Here is a 26,757-nt window from a genome sequence, read left to right on the forward strand (position 1 = left end):
CAAAATATACAGAAGCATAATATGTTGATAACGAGTGAAAGAATAACTTCTTACTGTATTGAAAATGGTATACTACAGTGCCTATTGCTCAGTTGTTGCTCAGTGTTATTGTACTGCAGTGCATAGCCTCAAAGCAACGTGTAAAAAAGTACACTGTGAAGTTCCAGGAAGCCTAAATGCATTCTACTGCAGAGGCAAATTAGTTGCCAGCTCTGTATGTTGGGTTGTGTGGGTTAGTGTGCATGTACACGGAAGACCTGTACTAATTAGCGATTTGTGTCTCTGAACACCTGTGTGTAAAGGGAACACGGACGCCACAAATGGTGTACTGAAGAATACTGTCAGGTGCAACTGTGGTAAAACCGGTTAAAACAAATCAAATCAAATCAAATCAAATGTATTTATATAGCCCTTCGTACATCAGCTGATATCTCAAAGTGCTGTACAGAAACCCAGCCTAAAACCCCAAACAGCAAGCAATGCAGGTGGAGAAGCACGGTGGCTAGGAAAAACTCCCTAGAAAGGCCAATACCTAGGAAGAAACCTAGAGAGGAACCAGGCTATGTGGGGTGGCCAGTCCTCTTCTGGCTGTGCCGGGTGGAGATTATAACAGAACATGGTCAAGATGTTCAATGTTCATAAATGACCAGCATGGTCGAATAATAATAAGGCAGAACAGTTGAAACTAGAGCAGCAGCACAGTCAGGTGGAAGTTGAAACTGGAGCAGCAGCATGGCCAGGTAGACTGGGGACAGCAAGGAGTCATCATGTCAGGTAGTCCTGGGGCATGGTCCTAGGGCTCAGGTCAGTTGAAACTGGAACAGCAGCATGGCCAGGTGGACTGGGGACAGCAAGGAGTCATCATGTCAGGTAGTCCTGGGGCATGGTCCTAGGGCTCAGGTCCTCCGAGAGAGAGAAAGAAAGAGAGAAGGAGAGAATTAGAGAACGCACACTTAGATTCACACAGGACACCGAATAGGACAGGAGAAGTACTCCAGATATAACAAACTGACCCCAGCCCCCCGACACATAAACTACTGCAGCATAAATACTGGAGGCTGAGACAGGAGGGGTCAGGAGACACTGTGGCCCCATCCGAGGACACCCCCGGACAGGGCCAAACAGGAAGGATATAACCCCACCCACTTTGCCAAAGCACAGCCCCCACACCACTAGAGGGATATCTTCAACCACCAACTTACCATCCTGAGACAAGGCTGAGTATAGCCCACAAAGATCTCCGCCACGGCACAACCCAAGGGGGGGGGGGGGCGCCAACCCAGACAGGATGACCACAACAGTGAATCAACCCACTCAGGTGACGCACCCCCTCCAGGGACAGCATGAGAGAGCCCCAGCAAGCCACTGACTCAGCCCCTGTAATAGGGTTAGAGGCAGAGAATCCCAGTGGAAAGAGGGGAACCGGCCAGGCAGAGACAGCCGTACAGTAAGGGTATATTTTTCATTTGTGAAATGATTTTAATGTGGTATGAATATAGAAGGCTTTATGTTTCTAGAACCGTACTGCAATTGAGAGTCGATTCACGTTTAGAGTATTTGGCTGTTTTGACTGCCAGAGCCAATGACAGTACTCCCCCCCAAAGGTGCAGACTCCCGACCGCAAACCCGAACCTATAGGGGAGGGTCCGGGTGGGCATCTACCCTCGGTGGTGGCTCCGGTTCTGGACGCAGCCCCCCCTCCTTACACTGATCCCTCCGCTTTTGTGGAACCGGACCGTGGATCGTCGCCGGAGGCTCTGGACTGCAGCTCGTCGCTAGAGGCCCCGGACTGGGGACCGTCGCCGGAGACCCCGGATTGGGGACCGTCGCCGGAGGTTCCGGACTGGGGACCGTCGCCGGAGGTTCCGGACTGGGAACCGTGACCGGAAGCTCTGGACTGGGAACCGTTGCCGGAAGCTCTGGACTGGGAACCGTCGCCGGAAGCTCTGGACTGTGGTGGCGCACTGGAGGTCTGATGCGTGGGACCGGTACAGGTGGCACCGGGCTGATGACACGCACCTCAGGGCGAGTGCAGGGAAGAGGCACAGGACGTACTGGACTGTGGATGCGCACGTAGACATACAACAACTAGACTACCCACCCTAGTCACACCCTGACCTAACCAAAATATATAGAAAAACAGAGAATCTAAGGTCAGGGTGTGACAATAGGTGGGCAAGTGAAAGACATTCTACCAATCCATTTTAATGTTGAAGCAATGCAGAGCATGCACCTTGTCTACTGTGGGAGGTTTTCCCTTTCTTTACAGTACATTCCTACCTCCAGGTATATCTCTCCCTCCCCCTCTCCTTCTCCCTCCTGCTCAGCAGCAGTACAGCACTTGGCCAGCTGCTACCCATGTCTGGCTTTCTTGGTAATTCATTTCCTGTGTGATGGGCCTTGCACTATAATCTAATCAACCTGCCTTATAGTAAAGAACCTAGTCTTTCGCTCCCTCTCTCTTTCTCTCTGCTTCTGTCTTTCCTTAATGGAAGATTACACACTGCAATTCTTCACTGTTCCTTTTTCCCAGATAAAGACCAATATTCTCAAATGGCAACTGATCAGGTTCCCCATGACCTGAGTCTCTATCCCCACCCTTCACACACACACACACACACACACACACGCACACACACGCACACACCTCAAAGCTATCTTATCTCACTGTAAAATCTAGGACCCAATCACCTTCTGATGTACAGATATCATGTTTCCTGTATTAGTGCTTCCTCCCAGCAGACATACCAAGCAGCATCGATTTCAAAGACATGAGTGAGACTAGCAGCTCGTAATTAAAGCAACCATGACATGCTTAATTGTTCACTTGGCTAAAGCTGCAGTTAACCATCTATCAGCACCGACTACACAGGTCAGACCAGATAGGTAATGACCGTGTGAAATGTGCATGAAACACATCGTGCCGACATAGAGGGTCACCTCGCTTGTAGTCCTAAGGAAACTTTGGCAGTATTTTGTTTTTTATGCATTATTTCTTACATTGTCAGCCCAGAAAATCTTAAGTATTATAACATACAGCTGGGAAGAACTATGGGATATCAGAGCGATGTCAACTTACCAGCACTACGACCAGGAATACGACTTTCCCAAAGCGGATCCTTTGTTTGAACCACCCAAGGCATTCCAACTGATTCCAGAGTCTGACCCAACACAATGTCGCCGCAGAAGAGGTAGTCGGAGCAGCCTTCTAGTCAGACTTCGGAGGCGCGCACACCACCCACCTCTTCTGAGTATATTACTCACCAATGTCCAGATTCTAGACAACAATGTAGAAGAAATTAAGGCAAGTGTTGCTTTCCAGAGAGAAAGTAGGGATTGTAACATACTCTGTTTCACAGAAACATGGCTCTCTGGGGACATGCTGTTCATTGACTACAGCTCAGTATTCAACACCATAATACCCTCCAAGTTCATCATTGAGTTTGAGGCCCTTGGTCTCAACCCCACCCTGTGTGATTGGGTCCTGGACTTCCTGACGGGCTGCCCCCAGGTGGTGAAGGAAGGAGACATCTCCATTTCGCTGATCCTCAACACTGGGGCCCCACAAGGGTGTGTACTCATCCCCCTCCTGTATTCCCTGTTCATCCATGACTGCATGTCTGATGATCGTGGACTTCAGGAAACAGCAGAGGGAGCACCCCCCTATCCACATCGATGGGACAGCAGTGGAGAAGGTGGAAGTTAAGTTCCTCTGCGTACACATCATGGACAAACTGAAATGGTCCACCCACACAGACAGTGTGGTGAAGAAGGCTGAAGAAATTTGGCAAAAACAGTCACAATCTTTTACAGATGTACAATTGAGAGCATCCTGTCTGGCTGTATCACTGCATGGTACGGCAACTGCACCGCCCACGACTCTCTAGTTGGTGGTGCAGTCTGCACAACGCATCACCGTTGGCAAACTACCTGCCCTCCAGGAAACCAACAGCACCCGATGTCACAAGAAGGCCAAAAATATCAAGGAAAACAAACACCTGAGCCACTGCCTGTTCACCCTGCTACCATCCAGAAGGCGAGGTCAGTATCGGTGCATCCTAAGCTGGGATCGAGGACTGAATAATAGCTTCTATCTTAAGGCCATCAGACTGTTAACAGCCATCACTAACAGAGGCTGCTGCCGACATACAGACTCAAATCATTGACCACTTTAATAAATGGAACACTAGTCACTTTATTAATGCCACTTTAATAATGATGTTTACATATCTTGCATTACTCATCCTATATGTATATACTGTATTTTATACCATCTATTGCATCTTGCCTATGCCGCTCAGTCATTGCTCATCCATATATTTATATGTAATATTCTTATTCCATTCCTTTACTTAGATGTGTGTATTAGGTAGTTGTTGTGGAATTGTTAGATTACTTGTTGATATTGCTGCAGTCGGAACTAGAAGCACAAGCATTTCGCTACACTCGCCATAACATCTGCTAACCATGTGTATGTGATCAATACCATTTGATTTGGCATGAGGCAACATGCTCTATGTTATCATTCTCCTCCTGCTTATCTAACCTCAACAGTCAAGCTCTAAGTTAATGATCTGCAAGTAAGAACAAAAATGATAAATTCAAGTATAATTCACAAAGTATTTGTGTTATAACAGTACCGTAAACCATTCATAAGAAAATGCCATGCAGGGAGACGCCATTGTATTCTATTATTTTGTCATACACAGATTACTCAATATTTATACATAATGGAGCTGCTGGAATGTTGGAATGGAATGGAATGTTAAAATAATGTGGTCTCAGACTTTGGACGCATAGCCACAGGAAGTTGTTTTGGGGGTAGGTGTACACTCTGTCCTCATCTCTGGCATTATAGCAGAGCCAAACAAAGGCCAGGAAAATATCAGCCCATACCTCATGTCAATGCATGATACTTAAGAGGATTATTTAATCAGACCCAGACCACTTCCACAAAATACAATTCAAATATTCCAAATCTCAAGAGGTTTCCAAAATAATTTTGCATACAGTAGACACTGCAACCTTCACTCTCCACTGAAGACCTTATATTCAAAGTTCAGGCCTTTCACCTCAGCAGTCAGTTGCCCGTAAAGGAAGAGAATAGGAAATGCTGTTGTAGCTTGTTTTGAACATGTTCACTTCACTCACACAGGGAGTTGATGACACCGGTATGAATGTAATAAGATGCTACTCTTTTATAGCTCTGAAGTACAGGTCAGAGGTCTTTAATATTAACACCGCTAACAATAATTCAGAGGACAACTATTTGTAATTGAAGGGTATGTGGATACCATCCAAAGTGCCCCTTACTGACATCAAATTACTGAGGAAAGGTAGCTAATACATATACATATACAGCCTAAGTGCACAATTATCGATGACATACACAAACTTCCTCTATATCAAACCAGAATGCGTCAAATGCTCAATCAAGAACAAAGGAGTCGTTTTGCTGGAGAGGGATCAAAAGACTGTTGCCCCACATTGGTTCTCCTATTCCGACTATATTTGCATAGATTTTATGAAACAGTCCCAATGTTCAGCCTCATTCAGAGCAATCTGTGATATCCAACACAGCAGAGCAATCATAGTGAGTGCTGTATTATGAGACATTACTTCATTATGTGGATGCCAAGTTATCATTTGATTTTGTATGCAAGGTAATGAACCACAAACAAGTTTACAAACATTGAAATTGACTTTTATTGCAAGAAAATAGAGCAATATTTAAAAGTCAAGGTTACAAAGGGACAAAAAAAACATTGTTCCATGAGGAATGGTTGAATGTGTTGAGACAGGCTGAGGTTTCCTGATACTTCTTAGTACTCTTCTCCCTCATCCTCTCCTTCCACACTATCTGCGCCCACCTCCTCATAATCTTTCTCCAGGGCAGCCATGTCTTCCCTGGCCTCAGAGAACTCTCCCTCCTCCATACCCTCACCTACGTACCAGTGCACGAATGCACGCTTGGCATACATCAGGTCAAACTTGTGGTCAAGGCGGGCCCAAGCCTCAGCCACTGCAGTGGTGTTGCTAAGCATGCACACTGCCCTCTGGACCTTGGCCAGATCTCCACCAGGTACCACAGTTGGGGGCTGGTAGTTGATACCAACCTTGAAACCAGTTGGGCACCAGTCTACAAACTGGATGGAGCGTTTTGTTTTGATGGTGGCAATGGCAGCGTTAACATCTTTGGGCACAACGTCACCACGATACAGGAGACAGCAGGCCATGTACTTGCCGTGACGTGGGTCACATTTCACCATCTGATTACATGGCTCAAAACAGGCATTTGTGATCTCTGAAACAGTCAGCTGCTCATGGTAAGCCTTCTCTGCTGAGATCACTGGGGCATAGGTGGCCAGGGGGAAGTGGATACGGGGGTAGGGCACCAAGTTGGTCTGGAACTCTGTCAGATCAACATTGAGGGCACCGTCGAATCGAAGGGAAGCAGTGATTGAGGACACAATCTGGCTGATCAACCTGTTCAGGTTGGTGTAGGAAGGACGCTCGATATCGAGGTTCCTACGGCAGATGTCATAGATGGCCTCATTGTCTACCATGAAAGCACAGTCAGAATGCTCCAGGGTGGTGTGGGTGGTCAGGATTGAGTTGTAGGGCTCAACAACAGCTGTGGACACCTGGGGAGCTGGGTAGATGGAGAACTCAAGCTTGGACTTCTTGCCATAGTCAACAGACAGGCGTTCCATCAACAGGGAAGTGAAACCAGAACCAGTGCCACCTCCAAAGCTGTGGAAGACTAGGAAGCCCTGGAGGCCAGTGCACTGGTCAGCCTGGAGAGAAGGAGGAGATGTTTCAAATGTATTGTTAATTGAGTAAAGTAGACAGGCTGTACCATGTACAATAAGACATCACTAAAGGTTATTTAAGATTCTCACCAGTTTGCGGATCCTGTCCAGAACCAAGTCGATGATCTCTTTGCCGATGGTGTAATGCCCACGGGCGTAGTTGTTGGCTGCATCCTCCTTCCCAGTGATCAGCTGCTCAGGGTGGAAGAGCTGGCGGTAAGTTCCAGATCGCACCTCATCTGGAGAAAGATCAGTTAGCTTTTCTCAAGACTAAGGAGATATACCAATGTTAGCAGAACCTCATTGCTTCAAGACAGTGATCTTACCAATGACAGTGGGCTCCAGATCCACAAACACAGCCCTGGGGACGTGCTTGCCAGCTCCAGTCTCACTGAAGAAGGTGTTAAAGGAGTCGTCACCTCCTCCAATGGTCTTGTCACTGGGCATCTTGCCATCTGGTTGGATCCCATGCTCAAGACAGTACAGCTCCCAGCATGCATTGCCGATCTGGACTCCAGCCTGGCCCACATGGACCGAGATACACTCACGCTGTGGGAAAATGAACAATCACGTAAAATTGAGTGCTCAGATATTAGTAGTCTTTCCTACAGATGAGTTCCAGTTATTTAAAAAAGCATTTTCACGAGGAAGACATTTTTGCTGTATGGGCTTGTGTACCTGTATGTTTTCAAGTTATGCATAGCTTTGGATCTAAATCAAGCACACCCTGGTCACCTGACTCAGTGTGTAAGTGATTATATGCAGCTATGAGGGAGACAGACCTGCTCTGTGTTGGTGCTGTAGAGAAAGCACATGACTACAGGCAGCAGATTTTGGAGTAGAGTAAGTCTATTCATGGCTCTAAATTATTGAGGGGTTTAGCCTCTTCTAAATTTAATCAAGATTTAGACAGAAATGTAAGGATACACTTCCAGACCATTATTAAAATAAGTTTAGGTTATTATTAGTGTATAACTTAGGCTACTACATGTCAATGACTCATTTTAAAGATGTATATTTAAATCAATGTGGCCTAATCAAACCATGAGAAATAATTGACAGGATTTACGTGTTACATCTGTGTTATTGGCTATGGCACTGTCATTCGGTGCTCATGACAATGGGAGTGATTATAGCTGTTGACTGTGGTAATCCTCGATGTAACGTTAATGAAAATCAGCATGGCAAGGATTAGCTATGTATGGGTCGGCAGAAAAATCCCTGATATGGCACAATTGACACTAGCCTACTCTGAAGAGTGGAGTTGGTTTTTTTCAGCGACCCCGATTTTTTTTTGTTTATCTAAATTGATTCAGATTGAGCCAAATAGGCTATGCCATTGAATGGGCAACTCCCCTTTCCAACGAAACGAAATGGCGTCGTCTAAAATAAAAGTGTACAGGTCTATGCCTCTGGAGTATAAGGGACTACAATATAATCGGGTTATAATGATTGATATAGGCTGGAGCAGCCCGTCTAGTTTCCTTTATTTGCACAAGATGAAAAAGGACTACGTGGTCTGACTCTCGGTTTATTCAGGTATTGACAAGAATGTAACGACATCTGCCTACCCAGACATTTGATTATTATTCTATACAAGGTCCTGCCCCTCGAACTTCCACCGGCAACAGACTATAAAAAAATATCTGCAATCACGATTAAGTCATCTCGATGGTGTGTCAGATCATTTTCTATTTTACTGCTTTTGCATTGTAGACTAGTTATGAATATGACCACGACACATGTTCACTTACAAAGGCATGCCACTTTCCGCAATGCAACAAAGCAAGAATAGCCTACTATGGTCAATGAGCGGGGAGAGGAGGAAAGGACTAAATGCCGCCCTACATAAGGAATCAAAGACCTCAATCTGTGGCGCAGTCCTAACTATTTGTGTCACATCGAATAATGTCTGTCAATGTGGGAAAAAAATAAAAATCATACAAAATATAAACGTGTTAGACAATAGAAGATATAGGCAACAGGTATTATTTATGGTGTCATGTTTTGTTGATAATCCATAATCTAATTTTATTACACGATCATGACACATTTAAAGAAGTCTACATTACAATTCTCGTCATTTTCATATTCAAACTTACCATGTCTAAGATGAGGAGTTTTATAAGAGCAGTAAAGATCAAATAAGAAGCAGTAGATTAAAGACCAACTCTCACAGACGGACCTTTAGGAGTCTAATGTGAGAAGTTTCAGTAATGTGTAAGGGTGGAGCTTTATATAGGCTACTGATTATGACGGTCCGCCACATTTGGGCGGGCTTTAGACTGAAATTTACCGCCCACCTGGGGAAAAGAAGAGGCGTTTTTGCTCGTTCTATTGGACCATTTGAAGGAGGACCATTTGAGGACCACGAAAGAAGGAAATGGCGTGAAAGTGTTACCTACGACCAACCATATCATGTCTAAATGGATCCATCTTTTGTCAAATTTACTTCAAAAGTTCTGCTTTTTTTGCATTTTAGCTAACCCTAACCTTTTTCCTAAACTTAACCTAATTGTCCTAACATGCCATGTTAATTCACCTAACCTGCTGCTTAAGCTCTTCTAAACCTGCTACGAAAAGTAAATTCTGACAAAAGCTGGATATTCTCCAGCCATGATCCTACAACCAAAGTACAATGCCGTGAAGATAAGCAAATTCCCACAGCAAGGTTTTACAACTATTTTTTTTACAACTAATTTGAAAATGATAACAATGTAGGCCTAACCTTTGACACCATCTTTATCTGTCATCTTTCGTTTTTTACATTTGCCCTAGGCTATATGATTTTGCTTTAGATTTAATCATAATTCTTGATTTATTTTTTGGGATCTGCTTGATATAAGCCTATTGCAGCTGAGAATCTTTCTACATTGACTTTGTAACTAATTTGGAGGACACAGCTGTCATTTTACTGGTCTCAAGGAAGCACTTCTCCCTCTTTTTAAAAACTGCTGGGTCATTAAAGAGGACTGTTGCACAGGTTATTATAGTTTGGGTTTTACATATCAGTTTTCATTTATATTCGTTTTTTATCCCTAATGTCAGTCAGTCACCACAAGTCAGCAGTCACCACAAATGGAAACCAATAGTTATTTCACTGCTCACTATACATTGTTATCACATATAACTAGACCCACTGTTATTATTTAAACGTTTGTGATCATTAATTTCAATGATTTTGGATAAAAAATGATTTTTAGATGATGTTGCTATCATTAGATAATTTACAGTTTCCCATAGACTATAAGGCTATATATAAAATGATAGAATATTAGGGCCACAGAGGGGAAAAAAACACAAGTCATAATATTGTAACCAGTTGTTTTAAAGGAGGACAGTTGTTAAAATGACAGATGTGGGGCATTTCGTGAAATTGTACTTCAGTATGGTTTCATAAACAAAGACATGCTGATGTGCCAGAATATTAAGTATCACATTGTCATAAGTATCAAAACTGTAAAAACAATATGTAGCTTTTCTGCAGAAAGAACCAGCCTCATAAATTTATGACCTAATCCTTTTTCTTCAGTGTGGCCCTAGTACTCTGTCATAAACAAATACACATTCCATATGAATATAAAAACACAATGTGTAACATTATGTTCCTTTATTGAATAAGGACAAAACAAAGCAGGTAAACCATCAGCTCCTTTCGAAACTGAAGTCACAGTGACTCTACAAGATGGAAAGCACAGAATCCAAGCATATTATACAAAATGATACATACACATTCAAAGGTCTGTATATAACACACCCTGCATGTCTGCACACTAAAATAAATGCAGGACAAATCCATACACATCAACTGAACAGACAAATGAATGGATGCAGTAGCCTCCCTGCAGCCTTGTATTACACACAGTATACCGCACAAACATCATAAGAGGCCAAATTCGTCAAAAAACGAACCCCAAAAAACCCAAATTCCTCTGCCACCGCAGGACATGGGCATGGTTGTAGGCCTGCTGTGCTTCCTGGGGGTCTGTGAAAGGTGTCAGGAGAAAAGGCTGGCAGCCATACCCCCTGTCTCCCAGCAACACACCAGAGAATTCACCTGTCAACACAAAATCTCATCATTACTACCTCAAACACAGTGATATTCTTGACACAGCCATGATGGTTATAAATAGGGGTTGTGTGGCTTACCTTGTGATAGGCACTGATAGATTTCAGAGGCCCGAAAGATTCTGGAGTCATGGACTGAGCCAGGCCATTTTGCCACAACATTGCTGAATACACAGTCAGCATTGCAGACCATCTGAAATCATAAGATGAGGAATATTACACCAATCAATGCACATCACTGGCAATGCAGAGTGTTCGTCAATGGACAATATCAAAAAGTTATGTTCACCTGAACATTAATGCTGTGAAAGGATTTCCTATTCACAAAATCGGCCTCATGGGCACCTGAGGGGGCTTTTATCCTTATGTGTGTGCAGTCCACTGCACCAATGACATTGGGGAAACCTGTCACACAAAGTAATGAGTATCCTACTATGTGTTAACAGTTGTCCTGTAATTTGTAGATCCTCTTACCTGCAATCCTATAGAACTCCTCTTTGATGTCACAGAGTCTTCTGTGGCCAGGGAAGGAGATGAAGACATCTGCTAATGCTTTGATAGCCAGACACACACTCCTTATTGTGCGGCAAATTGTGGCCTTGTTCAGCTGTTCTGCATCCCCCACTGAGTACAGGAAGGCTCCACTAGCAAAAAAGCGCAAGGCCACACAAACCATTTGCTCCACACTCAGTGAATGGCTCCGTGCAGTGCGGTGCTTAATCCTGGGACCCAGTAGTCTGCATAGATACCTGATGCCATCTGCAGAAAACCTGTATCTTTCATATAGATGGTCATCAGGGAAGGCCAGTGGGTCCAACCGGTCCCTGAAGACCCTTTCTCGCCTGAAGGCTCTCCTCAGCACAAGTGCTTCTTCATCCACCACATCTCACACGAATGGGCATGCCATTGTCAGAGCAGAAAGGAACACACAATTTTGGGCCTTCATATAGGCTAGTGGCCACACCTGGTGCTGGGGGGGTGGGCAAAAGAGGGCGATGCCTTATAACCATGACTTGGTTGTACTGATTGCTGGGAAAATAAAAAAAACCTTAGAAAGATGCCACCGTCCTGTGTGCTCACAATAAGAGCTCATATGTCATGGCTCACTTGACTTTACGAGAATATACCTAATTTTTATTTTGAGCTGTGTCATCTTCTTGGAGCTGGGGGAGGAAAGAAAAATAATGATTAATACATTTGTGTTACAGTTAGCATACAGTGTACATTGAAGGCATATCTCACCTCCCTCTCAAGTTTTTTTATTTCAAGGTCCAGTTTCCTAATTGTCCTCTTTTTTATTTCGAACTCCAGTGCAAGATTTTCCATCTTTTTCTTCTTGTACTGAATGTCTATGTCTGCCAGTTCTATTTGGCGCCGGAGGTGGTTGCCATACAACTTTCTGATAGCTTGTGAGCTCTGTGAACACAATACAATTAGCGCAGCTGGAATGTGGCAGGATGTGGTGTCCTTTTATTAATACGCACTATGTTGCCAGGCTGGTTTTCCCACTGTATAGCATCTGGGTCCTGTAAAAGAAATTAGATTTTTTGATTTTGATGAGGACTCCTCACCATTGTAGAGTAAATAGTACTTTCACAGTCTTAACATGATACCTCATGCCTTCTGGAATCCAGAGAGATGGTCTCCTCCTCATCATCGTCTCCATCATGTGCTGTTGCTGCTGCACTGGGGCCTTCACCCTATCACATTTAATCGGATTCATATTGAAGCTAGTAGACAAGACATGCCAGGCCTACAGTATGCCTTTGATGGAGTACTCACTGGATCAGCATCGTCTGGTGCTTGTGCTGGTGGCTCTAACAGGAACACAGTGCTGCCAGACACTGCAAGGCAATAGGTAAACCAAAGTCAGACAGTCCAAATTGATTCAATATGAATGTGGTTGTATCCCATGTAGAGATGGAAGGACATACCTTGAATGAAGCGGGTGGCATCTTGGGAGGAACCTATGCTCGTCTCTTTCCCCCCAGGGATCCCCTCTAAGACGGGCCTGCCTTTATTTAGCTCAAAGGCCATGTCCTCTGCTGGGGTAAGGTCAGCCTTTGGTGACCCACCACCCGTGCCTTGTCTGTGGGTATTCTTTTTCACTGCTAAAACAGTACAGACAATGTGTGAGCAGGCACCTTCTGGGTACAATATATGCTTGTGCTTTGTTAAATATTAGTCAGGGACCATACCATTCTGCAGAATGTTCTTGTATTTGATTTTGACCTGCTGCCATGTCCGTTTTGGCCCGTTCATGTTTAATCTACACACACACACACACACACACACACACACACACACTTAATGGAGTCACACTGCAAAAAATTACTTGGTATTTTTGTCTTGTTTTCAGTAAAAATATCAAAAAATTTATCATAGCTTTATACAGTGTGATGGAGTTACTTTACACAATTTCACTCATATCTGCAGTGCATTTCAATAAAAAAATTAACCGTTTCATAATTACAGTACAACTGCATTTTTGGAGATGTGAATTAAATATTTGAATTGTAATTGTGATGTTTCAGCGGAGCGGTGAGTGTGTAATTGTGCACTACTTACGCATTCAGGCGGTCTGCAATACTTTGCCACGCTTTTTCTCTTTGCTTTATCACTGTGGCGGTGTTGCCTTTCTTCTTAATTATATATTTTACCTCCTCGTATGCCTCCATGAGGATTTGTGCTTCCGACGGGGAAAAGTACGCGGCTCTAGTTGCCATGGTAAATCAGTTAATCTGTGATCTGTGGCGGGGTCTATTTGAGTGAGCCGTGAGCGCGCACCTATCCAGGATTGGTTTCACCTGGCTTAATGAATCCGTGTCTGCTCATCCTGGCTTGGTCTTTGTGCAACCAATTAAGCCTGGACGCACATGTTTTGGCTTCATTGAGCTCAGCTGAGTCATTTATCCCGGATGTCTTAATTCTACTTTTGTGCAACAGGCCCCTGATTGTCATGTTCTGACCCTAGTTCTTGTGTTATTTGTTTGTTTTATTTGGTCAGGACGTGAGTTGGGTGGGCATTCTATGTTTTGTGTTTCTATGTTTGTTTTCTGTGTTCGGCCTAGTATGGTTCTCAATCAGAGGCAGGTGTCGTTAGTTGTCTCTGATTGAGAATCATACTTAGGTAGCCTGGGTTTCACTGTTGTTTTGTGGGTGATTGTTTCCGTGTCTGTGTTTGTTTCGCCACACGGTACTGTTTCGGTTTTGTTCACGGTTTGTATTTGTGTTCATGTTGAGTTTTTCATATTAAAAACCATGGACACTTACCATGCCGCATCTTGGTCCGATCCTTGCTATACACCTCTGCAGAGGAAGAGGAGGAAAACCTTTACACTGATTTGCTACTTTTGATTTAGTTTCAGTTATATACAAATATTTATATTTCGTTTTTGTATTATTTAGTTTTAGTGTTAAGGACAGAAAGCATGCATGGGCCAGGCTAGGAGCCATTTGTGTTATATAGTTTGTTGTGTGTTTTTTGGGATGTCACTTCTTGCAGCCTGGGGGCAGTAATACATAGCGTGAAGGGTTATAGGTTTTGTTAGGTTTAAAGGTACAATCAGCAATTGCTTCATACATTTTTGGACTTATAAATTAATGATATGTACCCATTGATTCTTGAAGAATATAACTTATAAATGCCTCATGAGCTTAGTTCAACTGTCGATACCCCTCACAACCCAACATATAAGCTTTTTTACTCCAATGTTTATAAACAAAGTAAATATAAACAAATATTGTAAAGCCTCAAAACATGGGTGAAACTATAATTTTGGATATCATGGATGGTCAGTCTTTGAATCCATAGCTCTCTATGAATTTTAGAGCGGTTACATTTCCCCAGCTCCATCCCTCAGCTTTTTACCAAAAATGCTGATTGGCCCTTTACATTATAAAGTCAATCTCAATATGACTTTGATTTAAAAGGAATAGCGCTGAAACAGGTAAAAAAAAATATGGTGAAAGGTAACTCACCCATGTTTACACCAATCCAATGCTTTTTCACCTCAGTAGGACATGTAAGAATAATCAAGTTATCTACTAGCCGATTCTTTCACTGTTCGCTAGTGATGGCTGATAGTGATGTAGTCTCGGATATCCCAGACCTTGGAGCATCGTAAACTAGGCAAGCAACCCGTCTGTCTAGACTAAAAAGAATAGACGGAGCCATCGATGACGTCACCTCATATTTTCCTATGTGAAGTCTTAGTAGCGCATTTGAAGATCAGTGTCGCCATTTTGCTTCATGGAGGCGTTTTCGGAAACATTGCATGCACAGTTTGAGCTACTCTAGGACGTGACGTTGCAGGCTAGCTTATTGCTGCTGCCTCTCATTGAGTATCTCAAGTTGAAGGCCAACCGGGGTACTGCAGGCTGCAAATGATCCTTATAACTTCAAGGACATACTTCTGGTGAAATAGAAGCAAGTATTGATACCATGATTGTGTTCAGATAATTTTTGTATACCCATTAATATTGACCACGATCTTGCTTTTGGAAAACAATGCCTGCAGTCCCCCGGTAGGCCTTGAACTTGAAGTCCTCACTTAGAGGGGGAAGTTGTTCTCCGGTAGTCAAGAGAGACTAATAGTGATGCACAAACTAAGCCTATTTCAAACATCACCATCTCCTGGCAGCATTTACCCACCAGATTCATTAGCTTGAAAACCCCATTCGATTTTTGAACATAATTCATGATGTTCTACATTTTATTAGAGTTCGTTTTAAAGTCAAGGATAATAGTTTCAGTATAGTTTTAGTTTTTCAAACGGGTTTGTGAATTATTGTATTTCAGTTTATGAAATATATTTTTTCATGATTAGTTTCAGTTTACTATAATAACCTTGCTATTGCATGGACAGTGATCTGTCAGTGGAGTATTTCTGATACAGTGCAGGCTTACTCAGGAAACAGCAGACACTAGACACATACCAAACCACAGGATGGAGCCAGAGTTTTTGAATATGAATCTCATCATAGATATTTTTTATAAAGTCTTGCAGCAGTCCATAGAGAATGATAGAGGCCTCTAGTGGCCAAATATTAGCATGGGCAGTGCCATTGAGGGATTCCAACATTTGAATGTAGTCAACTGGGTGGGACTTCCAACTTCATTGGCTAATCCCACCTGGTGACCATTGGCTGATCCCACCATGACATGTTGGAGTCATGGGGCAGCAGGTAGGCTCGTGTTTTTTTATCTTTATTTAACAAGGCAAGTCTGTTTTCAATGACAGCCTAGGGACAGTGGGTTAACTGCATTGTTCAGGGGAAGAACAGCAGCTTTTTTACCTTGTCAGCTCAGGGATTTGATCTTGCAACCTTTCGGGTTACTAGTCTACGCTCTAACCACTAGGCTACCTTCCGCCCCTTAAGAGTGTAAGAGGTTAAGTGTTGAGTGTTGAGTGAGTGTTGGCCCAGTAACCAAAAGGTTGATGTGCCCTTGAGTAAGGCACTTAACCCTAATTGCTCGTGTAAGTCGCTCTGGGTAAGAGCATCTGCTAAATGACAAAACAAATGTTGTTGTCCTGTTGGAAAGTTAACCTTCGCCCTAGTCTGAGGTCCTGAGAGCTCTGGAGCAGGTTTTCATCAAGGATCTCTGTACTTTGCTCCGTTCGTCTTTGCCTCGATCCTGACTAGTCTTCCAGTCCCTGCCACTGAAAAATATTCCCACAGCATAATTCTGCCACCACCATGCTTCACCATAGGGATGGTGCCAGGTTTCCTCCAGACGTGACGCTTGGCATTCAGGACAAAGAGTTCAATCTTGGTTTCATCAGACCAGAGAATCTTGTTTCTCATGGTATAAGAGTCTTTAGGTGCCTTTTGGCAAACTCCAAGCAGGGTGTCAGGTGCTTTTTACTGAGGAGTGGCTTCCGTCTGGCCACTACCATAAAGGCCTGATTGGTGTAGTGCTGCAGAGATGGTTGTCCTTCTGGAATGTTCTCCCATCTCCACAGCGGAACTCAAGAGCTCTGTCAGGGTGATCATCAAGTTCTTGGTCACCTCCCTGACCAAGGCCCTTCTCCCCCAAATGCTCAGTTTGACTGGGCGGCCAGCTCTAGGAAGAGTCTTGGTGGTTCCAAACTTCTTCCATTTAAGAATGATGGAGGCCACTATGTTTTTGGGGACTTTCAATGCTGCAGAAATGCTGCAGAAAACCACTTTATTTTAAGACTGAGAAATGTCAGAATAATAGTAGAAAGAATGATTTATTTCAGCTTTTATTTCTTTCATCACATTCCCAGTGGGTCAGAAGTTTACATACACTCAATTAGTATTTGGTAGCATTGCCTTTAAATTGTTTAACTTGGGTCAAATGTTACGGGTAGCCTTCCACAAGCTTCCCACTGTAACGGCTTTCTTCTATCTCCTCCTCGGACGAGGAGGTGTAGCAAGGATCGGACCAAAATGCAGCGTGACTATTGCAATCCATGTTTATTTAATAATAAAGAAACACGAACTTTACAAAAACAATAAACGTAATGTGAAAACCGAAACAGCCTAAACTGGTACACAAAAACACTCAAAGAATATGGCTGCCTAAATATGGTTCCTAAATATGGTTCCCAATCAGAGACAACGATAAACACCTGCCTCTGATTGAGAACCACTCCAGACAGCCATAGACTTTGCTAGATCACCCCACTAGCTACAATCCCAATACATACCCCCCCCCCCTAAGGTGCAGACTCCCGAACGGACCTCAAAACAATAGGGAGGGTCCGGGTGGGCGTCTGTCCATGGTGGCGGCTCCGGCGCGGGACGTGGACCCCACTCAGTCAATGTCTTTGTCCCCTCTCCTCGCGTCCCTGGATATTCCACCCTCGCCGCCGACCATGGCCTAGTAGTCCTCACCCAGAACCCCACTGGACTGAGGAGCAGATCGGGACTGAAGGGCAGCTCGGGACTGAGGCAGCTCGGAACTGAGGGGAAGCTCGGGAGTGAGAGAAAGCTCGGGAGTGAGAGAAAGCTCAGGAGTGAGAGGAAGCTCAGGAGTGAGAGGAAGCTCAGGCAGGTAGATAGATCTGGCTGGCTGGTGGTTTCAGCAGATCCTGGCTGACTGGCAGATCCTGGCTGACTGGCAGATCATGGCTGACTGGCGGATCCTGGCCGACTGGCGGATCCTGGCCGACTGGCAGATCCTGGCCGACTGGCAGATCCTGGCCGACTGGCAGTTCTGGCAGATCCCGGCTGACTGGCGGATCTGGAAGAGTCTGGTTGACTGGCAGATCTGGAAGAGTCTGGTTGACTGGCAGATCTGGAAGAGTCTGGCTGACTGGCAGATCTGGAAGTGTCTGGCTGACTGGCAGATCTGGAAGAGTCTGGCTGACTGGCGGATCTGGAAGAGTCTGGCTGACTGGCAGATCTGGAAGAGTCTGGCTGACTGGCGGATCCTGGCAGACTGAAAGATCTGGCTGCTCCATGCTGACTGGCGGCTCTGGCTGCGCCACGCTGACTGGCGGCTCTGGCTGCTCCATGTAGGCTGACAGCTCTGGCGGCTTCTTACAGACTGACAGCTCTGGCGGCTCCGTGCAGACTGGGAGCTCCTTGCTGACTGGCAGCTCCTTACAGACTGGCAGCTCCTTGCAGACTGACAGCTCTGGCTGCTCCATGCAGACTGACATCTCTGGCTGCTTCATGCAGACTGACAGCTCTGGCTGCTCCATACAGACTGACAGCTCTGGCTTCTCCATGCAGACTGGCGGCTCTGGCTGCTTCATGCAGACTGACAGTTCTGGCTGCTTCATGCAGACTGACAGCTCTGGCTGCTCCATGTAGACTGACAGCTCTGGCTGCTCCATGTAGACTGACAGCTGTGGCTGCTCCATGTAGACTGGCAGCTCTGGCTGCTCCATGCAGACCGACAGCTCTGGCTGCTCCATGCAGGCTGGCAGCTCTGGCTGCGCTGAACAGGCGGGAGACTCCGACAGCGCAGGAGAGGAGAAAGGCTCCGGCAGCGCTGGAGAGGCGAGGCGCACTGTAGGCCTGATGCGTGGTGCTGGTACTGGTGGTACTGAACCGAGGACACGCACAGGAAGCCTGGTGCGGGGAGCTGCTACCGGAGGGCTGGGGTGTGGAGGTGGTACTGGATAGACAGGACCGTGCAGGCGCACTGGAGCTCTTGAGCACCGAGCCTGCCCAACCTTACCTGGTTGAATACTCTCGGTCGCCCTGCCAGTGCGGCGAGGTGGAATAGCCCGCACTGGGCTATGCAGGCGAACCGGAGACACCGAGCGCAAGGCTGGTGCCATGTAAGCCGGCCCAAGGAGATGCACTGGGGACCCGATGCGTAGAGCCGGCTTCATGGCATTTGGCTCGACGCTCAATCTAGCCCGGCCGATACACGGAGCTGGAATATACCACACCGGCTATGCACCCGCACGGGGGACACCGTGCGCACCACTGCATAACACGGTGCCTGCCCGGTCTCTCTAGCCCCCCGGTAAGCACAAGGAGTTTGCGCAGGTCTCCTACCTGGCATAGCCATACTCCCTGTGAGCCCCCCCCCAATACATTTTTGGGGCTGACTCTCGGGCTTCCGTCCTCGCCGCCGAGCTTGCTTCGCCAACTCCATTCTCCGATAACCTTCCGCGCACTGCTCCATCGAATCCCAGGCGGGCTCCGGCACTCTCCCTGGGTCGACCGCCCACCTGTCTATCTCCTCCCAAGAAGTATAGTCCATACTTTCCTCCTCTTTGGGCTGCTCCTGTTGCCTCTTCTCCTGCTGCACCTTTGGGCGGCTACACTCCCCTGGTTTAGCACAGGGTCCTCTCCCGTCGAGGATTTCCTCCCATGTCCAGAAATCCTTATTGCGCATCTCCTCTTTGGGCTGCTCCTGCCTGTTGACACGCTGCTTGGTCCGTTTGTGGTGGGTGATTCTGTAACGGCTTTCTTCTATCTCCTCCTCGGACGAGGAGGTGTAGCAAGGATCGGACCAAAATGCAGCGTGACTATTGCAATCCATGTTTATTAAATAATAAAGAAACACGAACTTACAAAAACAATAAACGTAATGTGAAAACCGAAACAGCCTAAACTGGTGCAAACTAACACAGAGGACACTAAGGACAATCACCCACAAAACACTCAAAGAATATGGCTGCCTAAATATGGTTCCCAATCAGAGACAACACCACTCCAGACAGCCATAGACTTTGCTAGATCACCCCACTAGCTACAATCCCAATACATACCAAAACCCCAAGACAAAACACACCACAATACAAAAACCCCATGCCACACCCTGGCCTGACCCAATACATGAAGATAAACACAAAATACATCGACCAGGGCGTGACACCCACAATAAATTGGGTGAATTTTGGCCCATTCCTCCTGACAGAGCTGGTGTTACTGAGTCATGTTTGTAGGCCTCCCTGCTCGCACGCAGTTTTTCAGTTCTGCCCACACATTTTCTACAAGATTGAGGTCAGGGCTTTGTTGTACCTTAAGCCATTTTGCCACAACTTTGGAAGTATGCTTGGGGTCAATGTCCATATGGAAGACCCATTTGTGACCAAGCTTTAACTTCCTGACTGATGTCTTGAGATGTTGCTTCAATATAGCCACATAATTGTCCCTACTCATGATGCCATCTATTTTGTGAAGTGCACCAATCCCGCCTGCAGCAAAGCACCCCCACAACATGATGCTGCCACCCCGTGCTTCATGGTTGGGATGGTGTTCTTCGGCTTGCAAGCCTCCACCTTTTTCCTCCAAACATAACAATGGTCATCATGGACAAACAGTTTTATTTTTGTTTCATCAGACCAGAGGACATTTCTCCAAATATGACAATCTTTGTCCCCATGTGCATTTGCAAACCGTAGTCTGGCTTTTTTATGGTGGTTTATGAGCAGTGGCTTCTTCCTTGCTGAGTGGCCTTTCAGGTTATGTCGATATAGGACTCATTTTACTGTGGATATAGATACTTTTGTACCTATTTCCTCCAGCATCATCACAAGGTCCTTTGTTGTTGTTCTGGGATTGATTTGCACTTTTCGAACCAAAGTACGTTCATCTCTAGGAGACAGCATGTGTCTCCTTCCTGAGTGGTATGACGGCTGTGTGATCCCATGGTGTTTATACTTGCGTACTATTGTTTGTACAGATGAACGTGGTACCTTCAGGCATTTGGAAATTGCTCCCAAGGATGAACCAGACTTGTGGAGGTCTACAATTTTCTTTCTGAGGTCTTGGCTGATTTCTTTTGATTTTCCCATGATGGCAAGCAAAGAGGCACTGAGTTTGAAGGTAGGCCTTGAAATACATCCACAGGTACACCTCCAATTGACTCAAATGATGTCAATTAGCCTATCAGGAGCTTCTAAAGCCATGACATAATTTTCTGGAATTTTCCAAGCTGTTTAAAAGCACAGTCAACTTAGTGTATGTCAATGTATGACCCACTGGAATTGTGATACAGGGAATTATAAGTGAAATAATCTGTCTGTAAACAATTGTTGGAAAAATGACTTGTGTCATGCACAAAGTAGATGTCCTAACATACTTGCCAAACTAGTTTGTTAACAAGAAATTTGTGGAGTGGTTGACAAACGAGTTTTAATGACTCCAACCTAAGTGTATGTAAACCTCCGACTTCAACTGTATGTAAATAAGGTATGTCTGTTTTTACATTTGTAATACATTTGCAACAATTCTAAAAAACAGTTTTCGATTTGTCATTATGGGATATTGTGTGTAGATTACTGAGATTTTGTATTTATTTAATCCATTTTAGAACAAGGCTGTAACGTAACAAAATGTGGAAAAAGTAAAGCAGTTTGAATACTTTCTGAAGGCACTGTACAAATATTAGTGGTCTATCTATCTATCTCTATCTACCAGCCCAACTACATTAGCAAACTGCTGAGGATAACAATATGTCAAATTGCCTGCTGAAGAATATAACATTACAAATGTTTCATCAGTATGAAAACTAAGCTAGACAGAGAGAGACATGCTTAGTCTAGATAAAAGTCATGTTTGCAAAATAAATATTTTACTTGGGTATATAAACCTACTGAGATCAATTTACTCTGTGGTCACTGATCTGTATGTGACTTATAACATTGTTACATGATGTCATAACAGAGACAGAGAACAAACTTCTTTATTGATGATCATTTTATTAGGATCTCGCTACAAAAGCACAGATTAAGCAAGGACATCAGCCTTTGTGAGTGAGCATATTTTAAGACTTGTAGACTACACCTTACCATCCTGCTACTTCATTATATTGGTTGTTCAAGACAGAATCATACACTCTTAGAAAAAAAGGTTCTATGTAGAACCTAAAAGGGTTCTTTGGCTGTCCCTGTTAGAGAACCCTTTGAAGAACCCTTTTTGGTTCACGGTTGAACCCTTTTGGAACTCAAAAGGGTTTTACCTGGAACCAAAAATGATTCACCTGGAAGCAAAAAGGGTTATCCTATGGGGACGGTCGAAGAACCCTTTTGGAACCCTTTTTCTAAGAGTGTAGTGGAAACAATTCAGTCATTCTAAGCTCTGGGTCACATAGGAATGTGTGAATTTGGCAGGGTATTTAATACTCCTCTCCCTCCTCCTCTCCCTCTCCCTCAATGGAGTCGACACCCACCTCCTCATAATCTTTCTCCAGGGCAGCCATGTCTTCCCTGGCCTCAGAGAACTCTCCCTCCTCCATACCCTCACCTACGTACCAATGCACGAAAGCACGCTTGGCATACATCAGGTCAAACTTGTGGTCAAGGCGGGCCCAGGCCTCTGCAATAGCAGTGGTGTTGCTAAGCATGCACACTGCCCTCTGGACCTTGGCCAGATCTCCACCAGGTACCACAGTTGGGGGCTGGTAGTTGATACCAACCTTGAAACCAGTTGGGCACCAGTCTACAAACTGGATGGAGCGTTTTGTTTTGATGGTGGCAATGGCAGCGTTAACGTCTTTGGGAACAACGTCGCCACGGTACAGCAGACAGCAGGCCATGTACTTGCCGTGACGTGGGTCACATTTTACCATCTGATTACATGGCTCAAAGCAAGCATTGGTGATCTCAGACACAGAGAGTTGCTCATGGTAAGCCCTCTCTGCTGAGATCACTGGGGCATAGGTGGCCAGGGGGAAGTGGATACGGGGATAGGGCACCAAGTTGGTCTGGAACTCTGTCAGATCAACATTGAGGGCACCATCGAATCGGAGGGAAGCAGTGATGGAGGACACAATCTGGCCAATCAACCTGTTAAGATTAGTGTAGGACGGACGCTCAATATCAAGGTTCCTACGGCAGATGTCATAGATAGCCTCATTGTCTACCATGAAAGCACAGTCTGAATGTTCCAGGGTGGTGTGGGTGGTCAGGATGGCGTTGTAGGGCTCAACAACAGCTGTGGATACCTGGGGAGCTGGGTATATGGAGAACTCAAGCTTGGACTTCTTGCCATAGTCAACAGACAGGCGTTCCATTAACAGGGAGGTGAAACCAGAACCGGTGCCACCTCCAAAGCTGTGGAAGACCAGGAAGCCCTGGAGGCCAGTGCACTGGTCAGCCTTGTGAGAAGGAGAGATGTTCAGATCATTATGGTTGGACAACGACAAGAAATATAAAGGATGTACAATAAGGCATCACTAGAGGTTGTTGGAGATTCTCACCAGTTTGCGAGTCCTGTCCAGAACCATGTCGATGATCTCTTTGCCGATGGTGTAATGACCACGGGCGTAGTTGTTGGCTGCATCCTCCTTCCCAGTGATCAGCTGCTCAGGATGGAAGAGTTGGCGGTAAGTTCCTGTGCGCACCTCATCTGGAACAAAGAAAGAGCTTTTATCTGAAGAAGTCAAGTATGATACACACACAAAAAATGAAGGTTCCTTAAGGGTTCTTTGGGAAGGGTGATGGTTCTATGTGATAATTCAAATGTAGGGGTGGCGGCTGATTATAAAATTAATTATTTTTGTGCAGCCGTGAGTGAGAGTGTTGTTCCAGTTGATCTAATCTGTTGTGTTATGCTATTATGTATTTGGCACTCATTTGTTTTTAGTGTGATGCACAGTGTCATCATTATTGTTTCAAGACAAAGTGATCTTACCAATGACAGTGGGCTCCAGATCCACAAACACAGCCCTGGGGACGTGCTTGCCAGCTCCAGTCTCACTGAAGAAGGTGTTGAAGGAGTCGTCTCCTCCTCCAATGGTCTTGTCACTGGGCATCTGACCATCAGGCTGGATCCCGTGCTCCAGACAGTAGAGTTCCCAGCATGCATTGCCCATCTGGACTCCAGCCTGACCCACGTGTACTGAGATACATTCACGCTGGTTCAAAAAATTAAAAAGTATATAATTAATTTAAAAAATAAATGTAATTGAGGCAAGTGTCCTAACTTCTCATAATCACATTCCAAGAAATGTATAGTAAATTACAACCAGACCATTTAAAAAAAAGTCATAATGAGACCTTTGGAGTCTGGATGTGTGCTTTTGCGCCGGTTTCCCGGACACAGATTCATCTTAGTCATGGACTAAAAAGGTATTTCAATGGAGATTCTCCATTGACCATGTTTGGTAATCCAGCACTAGGTTTATCTGAGTCAGGGAAACCTGCCCTTGATGTCTGAATGAGTCCCTTTCAATATGCTAGCCTAGCACCTGTTACAAGGGTCATAACTGCTGATATCGTTTAAAAAAAATATCAAGTCAGATTTGTTCCCATTCTGCACAGACAAAAACATGCTGATAGACTAAAAATAAACGTACAATGTGCTAAATGTTGTGGCAGATGCTAGCCTACCTCACTGAGTGCAATATGAATAATTCATGTGGACATTCTGAATTTCAGTGAAGGCTACACTATAAAACATTTACCTTACATTTATTTCATTTTTCAATAACAGAATATTTATCTGATAAATTACACATAACAGTCTATTATAATTATATTGCACATAGGCTTAATCAAACTGTTTGTATTTGGCCAACACATGCGTTGGGCTTTTGTATGACTGAATTCACACCATTCCCAAATTTCCTTAGGGAGTGGCTTGCTTTGTGTGGCAGAGCAGTCTATTACATTTTGCGTGTCTGTTTCTAAATTAGCCTACACTTGTTTTAAAATAGATGCCATTTAGGATGTTCCTATAAAAAACGTGGGTTTGAACACTACAAACCATTTTTCCACTAAACTGAACATCAACACCAACTCTGTAGGCTGCTACTAAACGCGCGTTTAAGAATAATAGAACATTCTCGACCTACAAGACCCGTGCATCCTTTCTAGCCACCCACCCATAATCAAAATGTAATTGCAAATGTACCCTAATCACTGTCTCAAAATGGAACATCTCAGAAATTGTATACCCAATTGTAAAAAAATATATAAAAAAATAATGATACAATACAAATGTTTTTTTTTATTTTTATGAAATGAACGGCTCACCATTTTGATTGCTTTATGAGGAAAGGTATGATGCTGGGATAGAGGCGCCGGAAAGACGAACAGTGCACACTTCTCTAGACAGCTTCAGAGTGCGCTGGCCACTGCGGGAGGAGGCGGAGGCGGTGCTTTCTCATTCAATGAACCAGACAGCGACACACAGCCACAGCCCAGATTCGATGACAAAAGACAAAGCATGTTTGCAGATAATTACGTTGTTTTTAGTTTTATTACTATATTATTATAATTTTGAAGTCGAAATGAAATATGTAGGCCAAATAAACATTGTAGATGGAATTTAGCTCAATGAGAGTGATTAAGTGACAATTGGCGTTGACCAGTCTATGGTGACTGAAAACGATTTGTTTATGTGAATATTATTATTTTTGCTTTCATGAAAATTATGAGGGTTATAAAATGTTATGTAAAATATGTTTTGTAGTCTCTTAAGCCATTACAAAGGTCTAAATAGCAGTAATGGAGGACACACCGTTTATAGAGTGCCTTTTGCTGGATGACATTGCACATAGGTCTACATGAGATACTGTATATCCCATGTAAAAAATAAAGAAATGAAGACAGGCTTGAGTAAGGTGCTGAATGGTCAAATCTAACCCGTTCATAACAAAGACACACACACGCACACATTGCGCCACACGCACTCTATTTTGTAAGTCAATTAATCATTTAGTCCCAAATCTCTTTAAGCTTAGGGTGCTGAACTAAATTCTGTGCCAACAATACAGCCCTGTTATAAAATGTGGAGCAGAATATCTAGCACCACATTAGACATAACGCCTCTGTCATTTGATGCCATTCAAATACAAAATGAAATGTACTGAGATGGAGAGGATGCAAACCAGTATAAAATCTCACAAAAGACAGCATGTTCATTCAAGTGCATGAAAAGACTTTCATGCCAATTTAACATAAAATGGAAAAAGGTTTACCAAAATAGGATTCCATAAAAAAATGTTTTTAAATAAATAAAAAGATGAGAAGTTGAAGATGCTTGACAGAAATTTTCAGAGGCCAGACTCTAACAAGGAGTTAATTCATGTATTAAATTAGAGTATGACTTTTGCTGCACCGACCTCCTTCTTCTAACCCCGCTTCCCTAGTCTGCCTGACCAGACCTCCGCCCCTCTTTGTTCAAGATTTTGCTGCAGTGACGTCACTCCTCTGCAGTGAATCATGTGACTGATGTGTCACTGTGGTTAGTTATCATCAAACACATGGCCCCTCAGCTGTCTGCCCTCTCCTCTCCCTGGCCCAGCTGTCTGTCACCTCTCTTCCTCTCCCTGTGAATACCCCTCAACACACACACACACACAGTCATCATTTCACTAATATCGGACTGAGGGCGAGGGGATAAAGTAAGAGATGGGCTGTGTTTGAAAGAGACAGCTGAATCAGATTCTCCTGACTGCCCCTCCCTGCCCGTCTGCCTGACTTGCATCCCAACT

General features: G+C 44.4%; 1 protein-coding gene across 3 annotated transcripts; it reads right to left on the reverse strand.

The window, feature by feature from the left end:
* Positions 1 to 5,687: 5,687 nt before the first annotated feature.
* On the reverse strand, positions 5,688 to 26,414 carry LOC109894603 (tubulin alpha chain). Of its 3 annotated transcripts, XM_020488228.2 has the most exons (5): positions 25,295 to 26,410; positions 23,952 to 24,174; positions 23,518 to 23,666; positions 22,489 to 23,415; positions 5,688 to 5,870 (listed from the first exon to the last, which is right to left on the reverse strand). In XM_020488228.2, the coding sequence occupies exons 1-5, from the start codon at positions 25,295 to 25,297 to the stop codon at positions 5,823 to 5,825; spliced, it is 1,350 nt and encodes a 449-aa protein (XP_020343817.2). In that variant the 5' UTR covers positions 25,298 to 26,410; the 3' UTR covers positions 5,688 to 5,822. The 3 variants fall into 3 exon arrangements, with proteins under 3 accessions (XP_020343817.2, XP_020343810.1, XP_031679434.1); XM_020488221.2 differs by lacking the exons at positions 22,489 to 23,415; positions 23,518 to 23,666; positions 23,952 to 24,174; positions 25,295 to 26,410 and adding exons at positions 6,903 to 7,051; positions 7,139 to 7,361; positions 8,915 to 9,069 and having other exon boundaries at positions 5,688 to 6,797; XM_031823574.1 differs by lacking the exon at positions 5,688 to 5,870 and having other exon boundaries at positions 21,999 to 23,415; positions 25,295 to 26,414.
* Positions 26,415 to 26,757: the final 343 nt, after the last annotated feature.

This window comes from Oncorhynchus kisutch, linkage group LG1, assembly GCF_002021735.2.
Source record: "Oncorhynchus kisutch isolate 150728-3 linkage group LG1, Okis_V2, whole genome shotgun sequence".
Lineage (NCBI taxonomy): Eukaryota > Metazoa > Chordata > Actinopteri > Salmoniformes > Salmonidae > Oncorhynchus > Oncorhynchus kisutch.